The sequence below is a fragment of the Procambarus clarkii genome, chromosome 72, assembly GCF_040958095.1.
Source record: "Procambarus clarkii isolate CNS0578487 chromosome 72, FALCON_Pclarkii_2.0, whole genome shotgun sequence".
Taxonomy (NCBI): domain Eukaryota; kingdom Metazoa; phylum Arthropoda; class Malacostraca; order Decapoda; family Cambaridae; genus Procambarus; species Procambarus clarkii.
The window spans coordinates 30,702,596-30,719,014 of record NC_091221.1 but is presented as its reverse complement, the minus strand read 5'-3'; the positions used below and the strand labels follow the sequence as shown (position 1 = coordinate 30,719,014).

At 45.3% G+C, this 16,419-nt stretch overlaps 1 protein-coding gene across 1 annotated transcript in view; it reads left to right on the top strand.

Annotated features, from left to right (window-relative positions):
- LOC138356476 (uncharacterized) overlaps positions 1 to 10,924 on the top strand; it is a gene marked incomplete at its 5' end in the record, with an annotated part of 78,744 nt that extends 67,820 nt beyond the window's left edge. The window contains one exon of the mRNA XM_069312638.1: positions 10,778 to 10,924. Coding sequence (XP_069168739.1) covers positions 10,778 to 10,924 — 147 coding nt within the window. The remainder of the gene's footprint in view (positions 1 to 10,777) is intronic.
- Between the last annotated feature and the right edge of the window lie 5,495 nt (positions 10,925 to 16,419).

Genomic DNA, 16,419 nt, shown 5'->3' with positions numbered 1-16,419 from the left:
GTTCCCACTTTTCTTCTGTTAGCTCTGGTCTTCATCTTCCCCAATCTTTCCTTCTTCGTAAACCTGTCCTTGAGTCTCGTCCTTTAGATTTCTGCACTCATCTTCAGCTTCCCTATAATGATCCCTTCTCTCTCTCTGAACTTCGTTCTGCCCTGGCCCTCTGCGGTTCTACGGCGGCGGGCTCCGATGGTATTCATTATGAGATGCTTCGCCATCTCCCTCCGAGCACGTCTCAGTATTTACTGAGTCTGTATAATCGGATCTGGGAGTCGTCGTCAGTCCCTGAGGACTGGCTCGATGCCGTTGTCCTCCCTGTTCGCAAACCGGGATCTCTGGTTACTTCCCCTAAGGACTTTCGCCCTATTGCTCTCACGAGTTGTGTCTGCAAACTCTTTGAACGTATGGTTAACGTTCGTCTGATGTGGTTCCTGGAACACCATCACCTCCTCTCCCCTTCTCAATTTGGTTTCCGCAAGTGCCGCAGCACGACAGATGTCCTGGTGAACTTGGAGGTCTATATTCGTACTGCTTTTGCTGCGAAGACCTCCGTTGTTGCCGTCCTTTTTGACCTGGAAAAGGCTTACGACACCACTTGGCGTTATCATATCCTATCTCAACTTCATTCTTTTGGCCTTCGTGGTCATCTCCCTCTCTTTCTCCGCAGCTTCCTCTCTCGTCGTTCCTTTCGGGTGCGCCTTGGTACCGCTTTCTCTCCCTCTTTTCAGCAATACGAAGGTGTGCCCCAGGGTAGTGTTCTGAGCACTACTCTTTTTCTGGTTGCCCTCCATGGTCTTCTTTCCTCTCTTCCTTCTGGTGTCTTCTCCGCTCTCTATGTCGATGATCTTACCCTTTGTTGTCAGGGTGATGATTCGCCTCTCCTTCAACGTCGGCTTCAACTTGCAATTGATGCCGTGTCGTCTTGGGCCACTGATCATGGCTTCAAGTTCTCTACTTCTAAGACTTGTGCCATGACATTTACGCGGAAACGGGTTGTTCTTCGTCCCTCTTTGTCACTTTATGGTCATCCCCTTGAATACAAAGATTCCGCGAAGCTTTTGGGGTTATTCCTTGACACTCGTTTGTCTTGGTCTCCCCATATCTCTTACCTCCGTGTTGAGTGCTCTAAGGCCCTTACCCTCCTTCGGGTCTTGTCCCATACTTCTTGGGGGGCAGATAGGCGCACTCTCCTTGCTTTACATTCCTCTCTCGTCCTGTCTAAGCTCGATTATGGTTGCCCTGCTTACTCGTCTGCTTCTCCTTCTACTCTTCGCCGTCTTGATGCTTTGCACCATACTGGGTTGCGCCTCAGTTCTGGTGCCTTTCGTTCGACTCCCATCCTTAGCTTGTATGTTGACTCTGGCTTCCTGTCTCTCCAGGACCGCCGTGATCGCTACTGTCTTCGCTATCTTGCGCGGTCCTTGCAACATCCTTCCTCTCGCCTCTGTCGTGCTTTAACTTTTACCCCTCCTGCGGTTCCTGTTCCTCTTCACCACCTCCCTCTTTCTGTCCGGTTATCTCGCCTGCAGGATTCTCTTTCCGTTCGTATTTCTGATGTTTCTCCTCGTGTTGTTCCTTCTTTGCCCCCGTGGAGGGTCCCTCTTCCGCGGTTTTGTACATCCTTGACCCGTATCACTAAAGCTTTTACCCCTCCTACGGTTCTAAAACGCCTTTTCCTCGAGCACTTTTCTTCTCACTCCCGCTCCGTTTCTGTCTTCACCGATGGGTCTAAGTCAGCGGACGGTGTTGGCTACTCTGTTGTTTTTCCTGATCGCACTTATATGTGTCGCTTGCCTCCGGAGACTAGCATCTTTACAGCGGAACTTTATGCTATTCTCTATGCTCTTCGTCTCCTACTTTCTCGTTGTCAGTCTTCCTTTGTAGTTGTTGTTGACTCTCGTAGTGCCCTCATGGCTCTCGGGTCCTTTAATCCAGTTCATCCAGTGGTTGTCGAGATCCAGCATTGGCTGTTTCTCGTTCACAGTAAATTTAAGTCGGTTGAGTTTTGTTGGGTTCCCAGCCATATTGGTGTGTCTTTAAATGAGCGTGCGGATGCTGCCGCCAAGGAAGCTGTCCGCTCTTGTCCCATCTCTCGTAAGGGCATTCCGTATTCCGACTTTTACCCGGTTATCCATTCCTCAGTCCTTACCCGTTGGCAGGCTTCTTGGTTGTCTGTTACTGGTAACAAGCTACGTACTCTTAAATGTTGTGTTTCCTCGTGGCAGTCCTCCTTCCACCGTAACCGGCGGTGGGAAACAGCTCTGGCGAGGTTACGTATTGGCCATACTCGCTTAACCCATGGTCACTTGATGGAGCGCCGCCCTGCTCCTTATTGTCCTAGTTGCATTGTCTCTCTTACGGTCGTGCATGTCCTTCATGAATGTCCTGACTTCCAGGACGAGCGTATGTCTTGCTTTCCGACCGCCCCTCGCGGTCGCCTGTCCCTCGATAGAATTCTTGGTGACTCGGATACTTTTGATATCGTTCGCCTTATGCGTTTTTGTTCTCGTATTGGCATCCTTGGTGATATTTAGCGCCCTCTGATTATTTTGCGTCTTTGATGGTGCTACATAGCCTTCCCGGTTTGGTGCCTTCTTTTGATAATTACTTACTTACTTCGCTTTTAACTTAAACTGGTTGAGAGAGGTACAGTCTTTACCATGGTTGGGAAGGTCATTCCACATTCTGGGCCCCTTGATTTGTAGAGCATTTCTAGTTTGATTAAGTCGTACTCTAGGAATATCAAAACTGTATTTATTTCTGGTGTGATGCTCATGGGTTCTGATACAACCTTCTATGAAGCTTTTGAGATCAGGATTGGCATTATAGTTTAGCGTTTTATATATGTATAATACACATGAGAGAATGTGCAGTGACTTAATGTCTAACATATTCAGAGATTTAAGTAGGGGTACCGAGTGATGTCTGGGGCCAGAATTGGATATTGTCTTAATAGCAGCTTTGTGTTGAGTAATTAGAGGACGTAAGTGATTTTGGGTAGTAGATCCCCAAGCACAAATACCATAGTTGAGATATGGATAGATAAGGGAGTAATAGAGAGTCACCAGGGCAGGGCGTGGTACATAATATCTGATCTTAGAAAGAATGCCCACAGTTTTTGAAACTTTTTTTGATATGTTTAGAATGTGTAAACATGTTAGGTTACAATGCTTAAGGTTTAATGTTAATACATTAAATGATGGGAAACCTAAGGTTGCTGGAAATTTAATTATTGCTACGATTAATCTTACTTGAAAGATAATTTGTTACAATTTATCCCAACCTAAACGTTTCACGGTTTATTAGTTCTCTGTTGTATGTTCACTTACATATTGGTAAGTTTACAATTTTGCTCGTGCTGCACTCCTACAATAATAAGCAGAAAAGAAAGAAAAACAGCTCAAACAAAAACTAATGCAAATAACTCACTAGCTTCTAGTGCAGAAAACTTTGAATAAATGTTGTAGTCTGTTAAAGACTATTGTAAGGTTTTCTTGGCAAACCTTAAGCACAGGTATAATGAACCTTGGTCCCGGTGAATTTGCAGGTGTAGAAGTTTCTTGATGATTTCGAGTTACTGTTGAATTCAGGAAATGCTAGATGCATTGGGTGCAAGATTCTCTAGCCTAATATTATTAATAATCCAGGAAGTGCTAGATTCTCTAGCCTAATATTATTAATTACCTAGGAAGTGCTAGGTTTTCTAGCCTAATATCATTAATTACCTAGGGGTGCTAGATTCTCTAGCCTAATGTTATTAAATACCTAGGGAGTGCTAGATTCTCTAGCCTAGTATTATTAATTACCTAGGGAGACTGAGCGTGGTCAATTATTACTTGTCGAGAATAATTCTAGGTCTACAGTGGGTTCAATGGCTTGGTCGCTGTGACATGTACCTGTTTAGGTTACAGACCACTGATTTTCCACTGAGAACTGTAAAACATCTCGGCGAATACTATTTGTACCAGGCTCAATCTGGGTTTATTACTCAGCTGGGTTTCTCATTTAGCTTGTTACTGGAGAATTAATTTACTGCTGATTAACTTCTGTTATTGTTGATTAGAGGAATCTCCTCATTTTGTGGGAAAAACCTGCTGGGATTGATATAAGAGGAGACTACCAGGGACTTGTACTGAACTAAATTAAAAATTTACTGTCTGCAAATTAATTCAACTAAAATCTCTAGCTAGGGTTGTAAATCCTAGCTCCTCTTTTTCCTAATGACAGATTGTGGGCTGTAAGGGACAGGTGGGGTGAATGACTTAGTTGATAGAAGTTCCAGTCCACCTGTAGACAGGGATCTCACATCAGCTTGTATTTTATACAAGGATAAGATTTAATAAATTCAGTTATCTGACTGAACACTGGCTCTGTTTAAATCAGGGATTTAAACATACATAGTCTAACCTAGCACCATAACTATTAACAGCCAATATGTACTTATACTATAAACAACAAATTAAATTGTAAAAGTATAATAAATGACCTTAAATGTAGTCTAAATACTGTTAACTAAGTACTAGAAATTATATTCAATTAAATGAACTTATATGATAACTTAAAAATAACTAAGCAAGCAATTGATAACTTAATTTATATATTCAAGTATATATGCAATGTATTTATTCAATTTATGATAGTTAGCTTGACTGAATCTTTTCCAACACTATGGACACTTATGAGGTTCTTACTTATTGCGGCTGAATTCTTTTCTGACACAATGGACACTCATGATGTGTAGTGCTTGGATAAAGATTCACAGCTACACTACAATTTTAATAAACTTACTGAAATGTGAGGCTTCGCCTCGCTTTTTAACCAACAGACAGATTTATAGGATATTAAAGTTACACAAGCATACAATTGGCCAATCATATACCAAATAACCCTCAATATACTTCTCTGCCAGTCGGGGTGCTTTGTCTGACAAGTTTGCCAGACTGATTAACTCTCTTGTCGAGTTTAGGCACTATATTTTGCTACAGCGTTGCTGTTTGATGTACTAGTAGCGTTGCTACTTGGATTTTTCTTTAACTGCGTTGCAGAAGAATGATATGTTGATGGTGAAGGTGGAACCAAGTCACTGAGTGCTCCGCTCTACACTTATAGATATAAATGTTCTAGGAATTTTCCTTGTAAATATTGTCCAGGTACTCCCCCAGTTCTAGAGAGTGTTCACTGGTGATAAAGATATTAGATAAGGTGTCCTTGAGCTGGTAATGTTCGCTAAGGATCCGTCACTTGTTCTTCTTCTTGTTGATAGTAGGTGCAGTTTGCATGAAGGGTTTGTCCTCCCGATGACTGCACCAGTACTGATGTTGTTGGACGCGTTTATGTTGAAGATGATCGGAGCTACCAAGGTGCTTGTTGCTTTGTGCTGTAGATAGAGGAACGGTGATTAAAACAGAGGTGTGTGTTAGAGGGAGACTTGCCGCACCGTAGGGCGGTGTGTTGTGTTTATGGCGTCAGCTGATCCTTGGTGTTGCGACGAGGCAGTTGTTTTCTGTGTTTAGCTGTTGGTGGCGCCAGGTATAAATGTGGCGCGGGTCAGATGTGACCTAATTTGTTGGTCGATTGGAGATATTTAGCCAGTGCTTTGACTATTTGGTATTTTTCTTGTGACGAGTGGTCACCGCCTCCTAATATATGCTCGATGGTGAAGGGTATTTTCAGTGCGATAAAGACTTGTTTGAAATTTACTCTGGCACTATAATGTCGGAAGCAGTGCAGGAGATAGTGTTCGACTGTTTCAGGCACCTGACAGTGAGTACAGAGTTCGTTGATGTCTGTTCTGTACTTAGAGCTGTGTGCTGCTAGTTTGGTGTGTCCCAGCCTTAATCTGGTCATCGTTACATCAATTTCTCTGCTTTTATATCGGACATGTTTCCAAGTTTCCCATTTCTTTTTAATGGAAACATAGTGCAAAGGTGAGCATAACGTTTTCCAGTTTGTTGCAAAATCCTGGGAGATGGTATCTTTGAAGGCTCCTTTACGTGCAACATGGGGAATTGGATGACGGGTGAGGTGAGGCGTGTCGTGCATCGCTTTGGCTAGTTGGTCTACAAGTTCATTATGGAGAATACCACAATGTGCTGGGACCCATTGGATAGAGGTGTCATAACCGTTCAATTGATGTTTGTGAAGAAGTTAAAGGCATGGGTAGACAATCTCCTTGCATGTTTTCGAAGAGTACGAAATTGGTTGAATCGCGCTCTTGGAGTCACTACAGATTGTATATATCCCAACTGGTAATGTTGTGATGATTTGGAGAGCTTGATACAAGGCATATAATTCCGCTGTGAAAATAGATAGTTGGTTTGGTAACCGCCATCCCTGCTTGAGATGGTATTCCGGTATCCATACAGCGCAAGTGACTGAGGGTTCGTTGTTCATGAGGATGCGAGACCCATCTGTGTAAATCTCTGTGGTATTTGGGTAGCAATTTTTCATTGTTGAGACAAAGACTGAGGCTATGGCTGAGTTTGGTGCAGATTTTGGAATGTTGTCTTCGAGTTGTATTGCTGTATTAGGAGTTGTATAAAGCCAAGGTAGAATGGGGGGAACAGGAGGTTGGGTTTCACAGTTTTGAAGTAGGGAGAGGTCTATATTGAGGTTATTTGTAGCCCGTGTGAGGAAAGGTTGCGAGTGAATGGTTGGGGAGCGGGGGTTATATGGGTTAACTGTTGGGTTAATTTTTGATCTGTATGGGTGTGTCTGGTGAGCAGTGGTGCAGAGTGACAGATAGTTGGCACACATAATGTCTCGTCTGGTGGCTAGGCTTGTGAGGCCTGTTTCCCCGTAAAGTCCGAGGATTGGAGTTGAACGCATTGCGCCACATATAAGTCACATGGCATTATTTTGTATGACCTCGAGGCTCTGTAGGTTAGTGGGCGCCGCCGACGCATATGCTTGGCAACAATAGTCTAGTTGGCTGCGAATGTAGGTTGTATAGAAACGGAGCAAGATTTTATGGTGTGCTCCCCAGGTGGTGCCAGTGAGGGCTTTAAGTATGGCGAGTCGGGGTTGTGTCGTCTGTTTAAGGTGTTGAATGTGTGCTTTCCAGGTAAGTAAGGGGGAGTCTAAGCGCATGCCAAGATATTTATGTTCTCGTACGTGTTGGATGGGAGTGTTGTGTATTGTGAGGGTGGGTAGATGAAGTAGTCTTTTTTTAGTGAAAATCTGATAGCAGGTTTTGGTAGTATTGACTTGAAGGCCCCATTGTTTCCAATCTATGAGGTGGTCCAGTGCTGTTTGCATTGTAGAGACTGTATTTGGTAGGGCATTGTCTGAATAATACAATGTTAAGTCGTCGGCGTACGCCGAGAGGTGAACAGGATGGGTGTTAGGCAAATCTGCTAAGAATGCGGCAAATAGGGTTGGGCTTAGTATGGAGCCTTGTGGAACACCTGTTTGTATTGGGATGCCATCGGAAAACTCGCCTTGTATAAAGACTTTGGAGGTCCTGTTTGTGAGATAGGACTGTAACCATAAGAGTAATCTTCCCTGTACGCCTAAACGTGCAAGCTTTGCGAGGAGGCAAGTATGAGGAATGCTATCAAAAGCTCCTTTGAGGTCTAGGTAGACAACAAGACAATATTTACTGCTTCTGAGAGAGGTGCGGATTTCATGTTCAAGGCAGAGTATTTGATCTAGCGTGGAGCATTGCGGTCGAAATCCAGCTTGGAGTGACGGTATAATATTGTTATACTCTAGGTACCATTGGAGGCGAGTATGTACTAGCCTTTCCATGACTTTACTGAGGCATGATAGTAGGGAGATAGGTCTGTATGACGCAGGTTGGGATGGGTCTTTTCCTGGTTTAAGGAACGGAAGAATAATACTGGTCTGCCATTGTGAAGGAATGTTTCCGTGAGTCCAGCATAGATTGTAATAGTTTAGAAGAGTGCTGTGTGCAGTCGGTGGAAGATATTTGATGAGCTCATATGGAATTCCATCCTCTCCAGGTGCCCTGCCAAGAGGTAGGCGGTTTAAGGCCAATCGTAGCTCGCTTAAGGTGTACATGTTGTCGACGCCGAGCATGGGCAGCGGTATGGCACGGTCAATTTCTTGTCTGAGGGAGAGTTCTTGGGCATGAAGGAAGGGTGTTGAGAGGGTAACTTTAAGGCATTCAGCGAGAACACTTGCACGCTCCTGAGGTGTTTGACAGAGTGAACCGTTGATCATCAGGGGGAACGAAGGGAATGTTGGGCGACCTTTAATGCTGTTAAATGTAGCCCAGACTTTTGAGTGTGGCGTTGTGGGTGTGAGGCTATCACAGAATGTTGCCCATGATGCTCGTTTTGCTGATAGTAAGGATTTTTTGGCCGCTGCTGTGGCCCGCCGGAGATTGACCCAGTTCTGTAGGGAGGGTTGACGTCTTTGTTTTTGAATGGCTCGTCGGCGTAAAGCGACTGTTCGTGCACATTCCGCGTTCCACCACGGTTTAAGTGGTTTGTTGGACCTATGTCCTGAAGTTTTCTTAAGCATTTGGGTGGCTGCAGAATTTATGGCCGAGGTGATTGTGGACAGGCGCTTGTTAGGGTCTACTTCGTCTGTGTCTGGGAGGCGGACAATATCAGCCCATTTTTTCTTGTCTAGGTACTTAATGTTCCACTTGGGAAGCGTAAGCGGGTGGGTTGGTGGGTGAAAGTTAGTAAATTTTATTATGAGGGGTTTGTGGTCACTACCAATATCTGGTCCAGTATGAAACTGTAGTTCATGTTGAAAGTGTGCAGAGCCAAAGCAGATGTCCAGTGAGGCTTCATAATTGGTTCTGTAGTTAAAGTAGGTTGCAAGGTAGGGTGGCGAAAGAAGAGTATATGGTGTAGTGTCTAAGTAGTTGTACAAATCGGTGCCTGCAGTATTTTGGGTACCTCTACTCCATGTGGGGTGGTTAGCATTGAGATCACCTGTAACAATGATCGGGTGTCGTAATTGGTTAAGATAAAATTCCAGTTCATTTGAGTTTATGGTGCCTCCTGGGTTGTATATACCCAGAAAGGATATGTGTGTACCATTATAAGGTATTAGGCATGCTAGAACTTCTAATTTACCGTTCACAAAATACGTTAGTGTTACAGGTTTACATGTCATATTACTTCGTGTTAGAAGGAAAATGCCACCCCCCATACGGTTGGGTCTGTCCAGTCTCTGCATCTGAAAGTTTTTAAATACGGGATTTTGTTTGGGAGTGAGCCAGGATTCGGTGATGAATGCTAAGTCCGGTTTGGATGAGTAGAGGAATTGTTTAAGTTCTGTGAGGGATGTTTTGATGCTTTTTGCGTTCCAAGTCATGAAGGTTAGGGGAGCCATTTAGGATGTTTGGGTTGTGGATGTGTCTGTTTTCTTTGGTGCGCCCATAGTGGTACGAGTTGGATACCTAGATGTGGATGGTGGCTGTGTCTTACTCTTGGTACTGGTGGTTGGAGTTTGTGGCACGTCAGCCTGGGGAGTGGTTTTGGTGAGGCGCGCTAAGGAGGTAATTAGGAGTTTTTCCATCATCTGATCAAACAATGTGTGTCCAGCATTGGTAGCTTTATTTGGGCGGATGTCAGTGTCTGTAGCTGTTGATGGGGGGGGTCTGTTGGGTCAGCCTCAGGGGTGGGTTGTGGTACTTGGGCAAAAAATTTTGTTAGGAGTCGGTCCAGGGTCTTTTTCAGTGCATTTTCGATGCGAGTGACGAGTTTCAACTAAATCAGGATTCAGTTGCGCGTTTTGTGAGAGATGGTTGGACCCTGGGGTTGCGGGATTGTCGGAGACAGGGATATCCGGTACAAGCGAAGGTTGTGGTTGAGTGTGAGGTAGAGGTTGGTGATGGGCTGAGGAAGGTTTTTTTAATGCACTGCTGTATAGCAGGTTGGTGGTAGGGGGAGCCTTCATTTTCGCTGCTGCTGCTACGTAAGAAGGACATTGTTTAAATGTGATGTCATGCTCGCCACCACAGTTTGAGCAGGTGAGTGTATCCGATGCACAGTTTTGTGTGTAGTGGGAACCAGAGCATTTCCCACATTTGATATCTTTAGTGCAGCCCTTCGAGGTATGGTTAAAACCCTTGCATTTAAAACATTGGGTGGGACGCGGAACATACACCTCTAGTTTGTGGAGGAAGCCGTTCAACCAAATCCTATCAGGGGGAACGTAGTCCAGAAAAGTAAGCAGGGCGGTGCCTGTATCACTCAGTTCTCCGTTCGTGCGTCGCATAAATTTTTTTATTTCATAGAGTGGGATGCCATTTGTGTCGAGTTGTGCCTTAATGTCTTCTGCGCTGATGTCTACAACATGCCGGATTACATATTTCACTAATCTGTCTCCTAGTGGTTTATAGCACTTAACTTTGTAACCACAGATGTCAGTAATGTTTGAAATCTCCAGTTCCGCGCTGTGTTTGTGATCCACTGCAATCAGGTTCTTTAGTTTGTTTGGTCTGATATCGTGCACGTCGATTCCGAATTTGTGGGGAATGGCATTATATAGGATGCTTTGTGCCCTACTATTTCGGAAAATATTCTCATTTTCGCCCTCAAAAGCAATGATAAAGGTTTGTAACTCAGAAGAGCTTGGCCTACCTTGGTTGAGCGGTGGGTGTTGATATTGAGGCCGCGTGGCGTCGGCCTCATTTCTGTTTACCTCTGATAAATGGCGGCGCTTTGCCTCCAGTCTGTTTGCCTTACTATGGTGTTTGCTGTCCATGAATTCTCCTTCGGGCTCCTCTTCTATGACCGGGTGACGTTCAGGATTCAATTTTGTGGTATGCAGTAGTGGTTTTCCAACATCTTCTAAGGTATCTTCGATGGTTGTACGAGAGACGCCATGTGCGCCTCCAGCAGCCGCCATGACACCGGCCACCTCCGCGGGAGCTCACTCAAAACACACCCAAACACGAACCGCGTCCAACACGCAACTCCGTCACTTGTTCACTCAGTTGTAAACAAACACAAAGTGCCCCGAGGTATCGTCGTGGGCGCTTCTTGCTCCCGAGATGCCCCTCCCTCTCCCTTGAGAGGTAGCTTTCAATGAATATTGATTGATTAATTTTTACAGTCTAGACTTATGGTTGAGATAAGATGTGATTATAATATAATTAGATATAAGATTTAAAGATTATAAGTAGTACTTGATAGCACCACTGATTCTTATAAAGGATTCGATTTTTATCCCTACCGGATGTTGAATAAATGTTCCAATAGTTTTTTAATTAACAATCCTTCTAGAAGCTTCTGGATCCTTGAGAGATCATGTACAAAGTCACGTAGGCATCAAAAGGGCCCTGTTGCGTACGTGTTCATGGGGACATTGTCATCTAGGATCAAGCTATATAATGAATCTATAATGATTCTAATATGATTTTGATACGATTTAGATATGATTTTGATATGATATAGAAATGATATAGAAATTATACATTTCTTAGATGATTATTAGATATGGTGGGTAAAAATTTCCCACACATTTTGAGGTAGCTCATGTATTCCATCTGAGCAGGATGCTTGCTTGGGTATAACTTAACTATAAAAATGTTCTACTCCAGCAGAAACATTTTGTGTTGCAAGCACTTTATTATAATGATCTAACTTGGCCTGAGTTTTGTCTTCATAGTTGGCAAGGTCAGATTCAATTAGACTTAATTCGTCTGACTCAGTATGACTGACAAAGAGTATGTTTCAATAAGACTCGATTATATCCTTTACATGGTCATATTTTTAGCTAGCCACCTTTGTGGAAATTCTTAGTCTGGAAATGTCAACTGGGTTAGTTCCTAACCAGTTGTCACATTTGTTGAATAGTCTTGATAAGTGACTGTTCAATCCTTTGCTCAGCCAAAGTTTTATTTTCTTCTATCTGTATTTGTTTTGATCTCTCTTTTTCCCTTTCGACTTGGGCTTTCTCTTTTTCCTTCTCTTGTTCTAACTCCAGTTCTCTTACCCTGGTTTTCTCTCTTTCTTTCTCCTGTTCCAACTCCAGTTCTCTTATTCTGGTTCTCTCTTTTTCTATCTCCAGTCTGGTTTTCTCCTTTAACTTTTCTACCACCAGTCTGGTTTTCTCTTTTTCTACCTCAGTTTTCATCTGAAGTTCTAATTTTAACTTTTCCAGTTGGAACTGTCTCTCCTCACGTTGTTGTTGCATTTGAAGCTCTAGCTGGAATCTTTCCAAGCTCCTGTTTCTGCTACTCCTCCTACTACTGCGATTACTCCTACTTGATCCTTGGGATCTCACGTCATCTTGTCCATCATCCTCCTTTCCACTTCCAGCTCCTTTCTGGGCTCCTTGTTTTGCCGCTTAACTCTTAGCCCTCAGCTGTCTAAGGATCTCATCCTTCACTCCAGCCACTTTAGATGCCTTCACCCTGATGCCACATTTCTCTGCTATCTGCTTCAACTGCTCCTTGGTGCAACCTTCCAAGTCCTCAGGCTTGCCAGACTCTACAAACGCTTGCACCTTCTCCATCCTGTCCTGTGAGTCTTCCCAAGAGAGAGAGAGAGAGAATATACCTGTGGTCACACAGGCTAATAATAGGTAGCCCGCTCAGCTGCCACAATGGATGTATTAGTCCAACCTCCTGGACTCAAACTGAGGGTGTGTTAATCCAATCTCCCGGACAGGTCCTCAATATCTTGTCCTGGACCGCCTGAGAGGGTTGGGGCTTATGGGGCTTAAACCTCCAAAGAGAGCTCTGGCTGCTGCACCAGACTGTTGCTCGTGTACAGGTGGACAACGTCCCCCAACCACTCTCTGCCAGAACAGACAACCAACCTTGGCAGCCACACTCCCCCTACCGTCGGTCGACCAACAATAAACTGTGGAGTGCTTGAAATTTCTCAGATCACCCTGCACGCCTCTTGATCTTGGAAAGGGGTTCATCATCACATATCTAGGGGTGCAGCTGTAACACTGGCCTTGTTCTGTGCACACACACGCTACTTGAGCCCCGTGACTCCCCACTCTCTCTTTGTCTGGAATGATCTCCCCAGTTCCCCTTTTGTAAATCAATATTTTCTATCACCCTATCCACAGCTGTGATCCTTTCTCTCTCTCTCTCCCTCTTCCCACCCCCCCCCCCCCCCTTCCCTTCTGCTTTCTGGGAAACCTCACCAGGTGTGACGGTGTCCACCCCTGTATTTCTTCCTTCCCAGATTAGAAGAGTCATATCTCCATAGCCTAAGTGTTCTCGGATGTTCAGGGAACATTTTCATGTATGGGAAAGCGTGGAGCGTGATTAAGCTGGCTGTAAAGTGGCCAGCTAAGTTTGATAATGCAAGGGGCTTACGCCTTTTGAGGCACAGGACGGTGTCGAGTCATCCTGTTTCCCGCCAAGACGTCCTGACGCTTCCCGGCACGTGATTGGCCAGGTGAGGTCACGTGCCTGAAGTGACCAATGACGAGAGCCCTCGGGCGGTGTGACGTCATGAGGCGGAGGGCCCGGGGCGGCTGGCGCCTGGGGCGGGAAGACAGTACATCACGAGCCGTCATAGAAGGGAGAGGCGCTCGAGCGAGCTCCGGACCTAGAGAGCCCTTACTCGTAGATTTAAGCTCCGCTTTGATTCTGCCAGACAGTCGGAAAAGCCATCCAACTTCCGTGGAGTGCCCAGAGGCAAGGACGGACCTGATGAGAGAGCCAAGAGCTCTATCAAGAGTCTGCAGCAGAGGGAACGTTGGGCTGGTGACGTCTGGGACGACCACTAGAGGACCACGTCTTACACATCAAGCGAGAAGCTAGGGCCGGGCTCAAATCTACTGGCAGTGAGGCGAGAGGAAGCTGTGCTGGACTGCGAGGTGTTGGCAGTGCCAGTGAGAATGGAGGACGACGACGGAGGTACCTGTCTCCAGTACCCCAGAGAAGAGGAGGAGGAAGGCAGTACCTGTTGGGAGTCAGCACGGTGAAGATGCGTTACCACGAAGGCGACGGAGGAACCTGTGTGTGTGGTCGGAACTAGTCGTCGACAGAGCAGACGCCAGAACCAGGAACCTCAACATCCCTCAATAGAGGACGAGTCAGCTTCGTGGTTGGAGTGAAATAAGGTAGATAATTGTCCCTCCCTTACCCTTTTTGAGCTAGGCGATTTAGAGTATTTTATATGTTGGGAATATTTCCACTCATCATTTTATTGTCTAAGTGACAGGACGTTAGGCTAGGAGCCAAAAACTCATTTAGGCATGAGTTGGTGTGGGTGATCATTAAGGCGGGGATGTTAGTGATCCTGGAAGGGTAGTTGGTGTGCAAGGAGCCACCAACGTACTCTGAAACGTCCAGCTGATCGCCTTGCTAGAGGCGTGGGAAAATCACGACATTCTGACAGCTAGAGCCGTCAGCTGATCGTGCTGCCAGAGGCGCGAGGTGTGTGCCCTCGCTGGAGGAGTGGACCCAGTCAGCTGACCGTGTTGCCGCCAGCAGATGATTCCAAACATAGACTTTTCTTTATGCCATTTATATATGTATATATGTTTTTCTTCAGTAAACTTTTAAACTAACTGAGGAGTTTAAGTGAGCCTCCATTCTCTAGGGCTATATATATATTATATATTTATGAGACCATTAGTGACACCTTGCACTGCATGTGTCATTGCATCCTTAGCCAAGATAATTAATGAGGCCACTGACGTGTTGCTGGGACACGAGTATAAACACCCAGCTGGCGACCTCAGGACAGACCAGATAAAGCAAGAGAAAATGTCCCAGTGTCAGGACAGGCAGGTTTAAGTAAGTTATAAGAAGCTTGAACCTCCCCACTCGCTAGGGGTGTATAAGGGCAGCCCTTAGTTGACTGGGGGAGCCCAAGGGCGAGCAGTGGCGCCCGGTACTGAGGGGCTAAGACCCGTGGGACGACCCCAACTACAGGTTGAAAGGGGGTGAACTCTGACAAAGGACAAGGGCAAACACATGTTAACTATACACATTTAATAAACAAAGAACAAGTAAAGTATGGCATGTAAAGTACACTACATAAAAGAAACAAAAATATTGACATAAAACACTCTAAGCTACTACAATCTGGTTGCGATCCAATACCCTATCTTGGCTTCACCAGCTGTCCATATCAAGTGGTTGCCCAACTCCTGGCTAGCCACTAATTACCCCCTCACCAAGTGGGGTTCACTCTTTTCATAATACTATACAATCAGCCCTAACATATATATAACTCAGCCTATGGCTGTAACAATAGAGACATCTGCATAGAAATTCCTCAACCCAAACAAATGGTCAATCTCCCACTGCGTCTTACACGCCAATGACATTCAAGCACTCTCCTAATACATTATGAGTAGTCACCATGAACCTCTGCTCCGCATCTAGAGGCTCACTACTCTGTATATCTCTAGGTTCTCCCAGAATTGTCTGTGAGGATCTTCTGCAGCCCTCCCAGACTGCTACACAATGAAGTTTTGCAGGCGATGAGTCACAATAACGTGGCTAAAGTATGATGACCAGACCACACACTAGAATGTGACGGGATGTCGACGTTTCGGTCCGTCCTGGACCATTCTCAAGTCGATATAGACAATCGACTTGAGAATGGTCCAGGACGGACCGAAACGTCGTCGTCCCTTCACATTCTAGTGTGTGGTCTGGTCGTCAATGAAGTTTTCCTCGACCAGTGATTCTCCACCACTGATTCCACAGAAGCACGTGAAACTTCACTTCACTGCTCCTCGTCACAGATTGAGGTCCACTCTTCACTATGGGGGGGCTCTGCTCTTCCACAGAGTTCGGCATTCACTTCTACAGCCTTGAAGTTCTATCCGTTAACTTCTCCACTGACCTCCACGTTCCATCAACTTCTCCAACAAACCTGCAATATTCATTGACATGCCAATTAAAATGTTTCCCTTCTTAAGTATAACTAAATGTATTTACACACAATAATTCTCCTTCACTCGACATCTCTTTAAACTCTCACGTCGCGAAGGGAACTCCCCCGTTTGGGTGATTCCATGCTCTACCCTCGCTAGCAGCCACCGCCGCCTTCCTCAGTCAGCCACTGGCCTCCAGAGAGAGTGGATATGTCACTGCCTCCTCCAGCTGGTTGCCTCATCTTTACTCTCTTATTTAAGCTTACTGCCTTAATAAAATATACGTATAAACACTTGCCACGATTGCTGGGCACACGATCAACTGCAGGCAATCACTAACAACTGGTTAAGCAGCCTTATCACAGAATTTTATCTGGCGCAGGGCAGGTTCAGGTCCCGGTCTCCGAAATTGGCGATCTCCATCGCCCACAAAATCGCTAGTAAACTGCTTCACCAGCCTCTCCTGGTCCTGAATCGAGCACTAAGTTGTTCCCAGACTTCATACACGAGCGCCTGACTGGTCCCCTCCTCTTGACGGAGTACAAAATTAGAGGTTCATCCCTTACTGTCAGGAACACAAAGACAATGCAACCTTCTCTCACGACTTCTGTTGCTCGAGTGAGGTCAAGTTGTCTG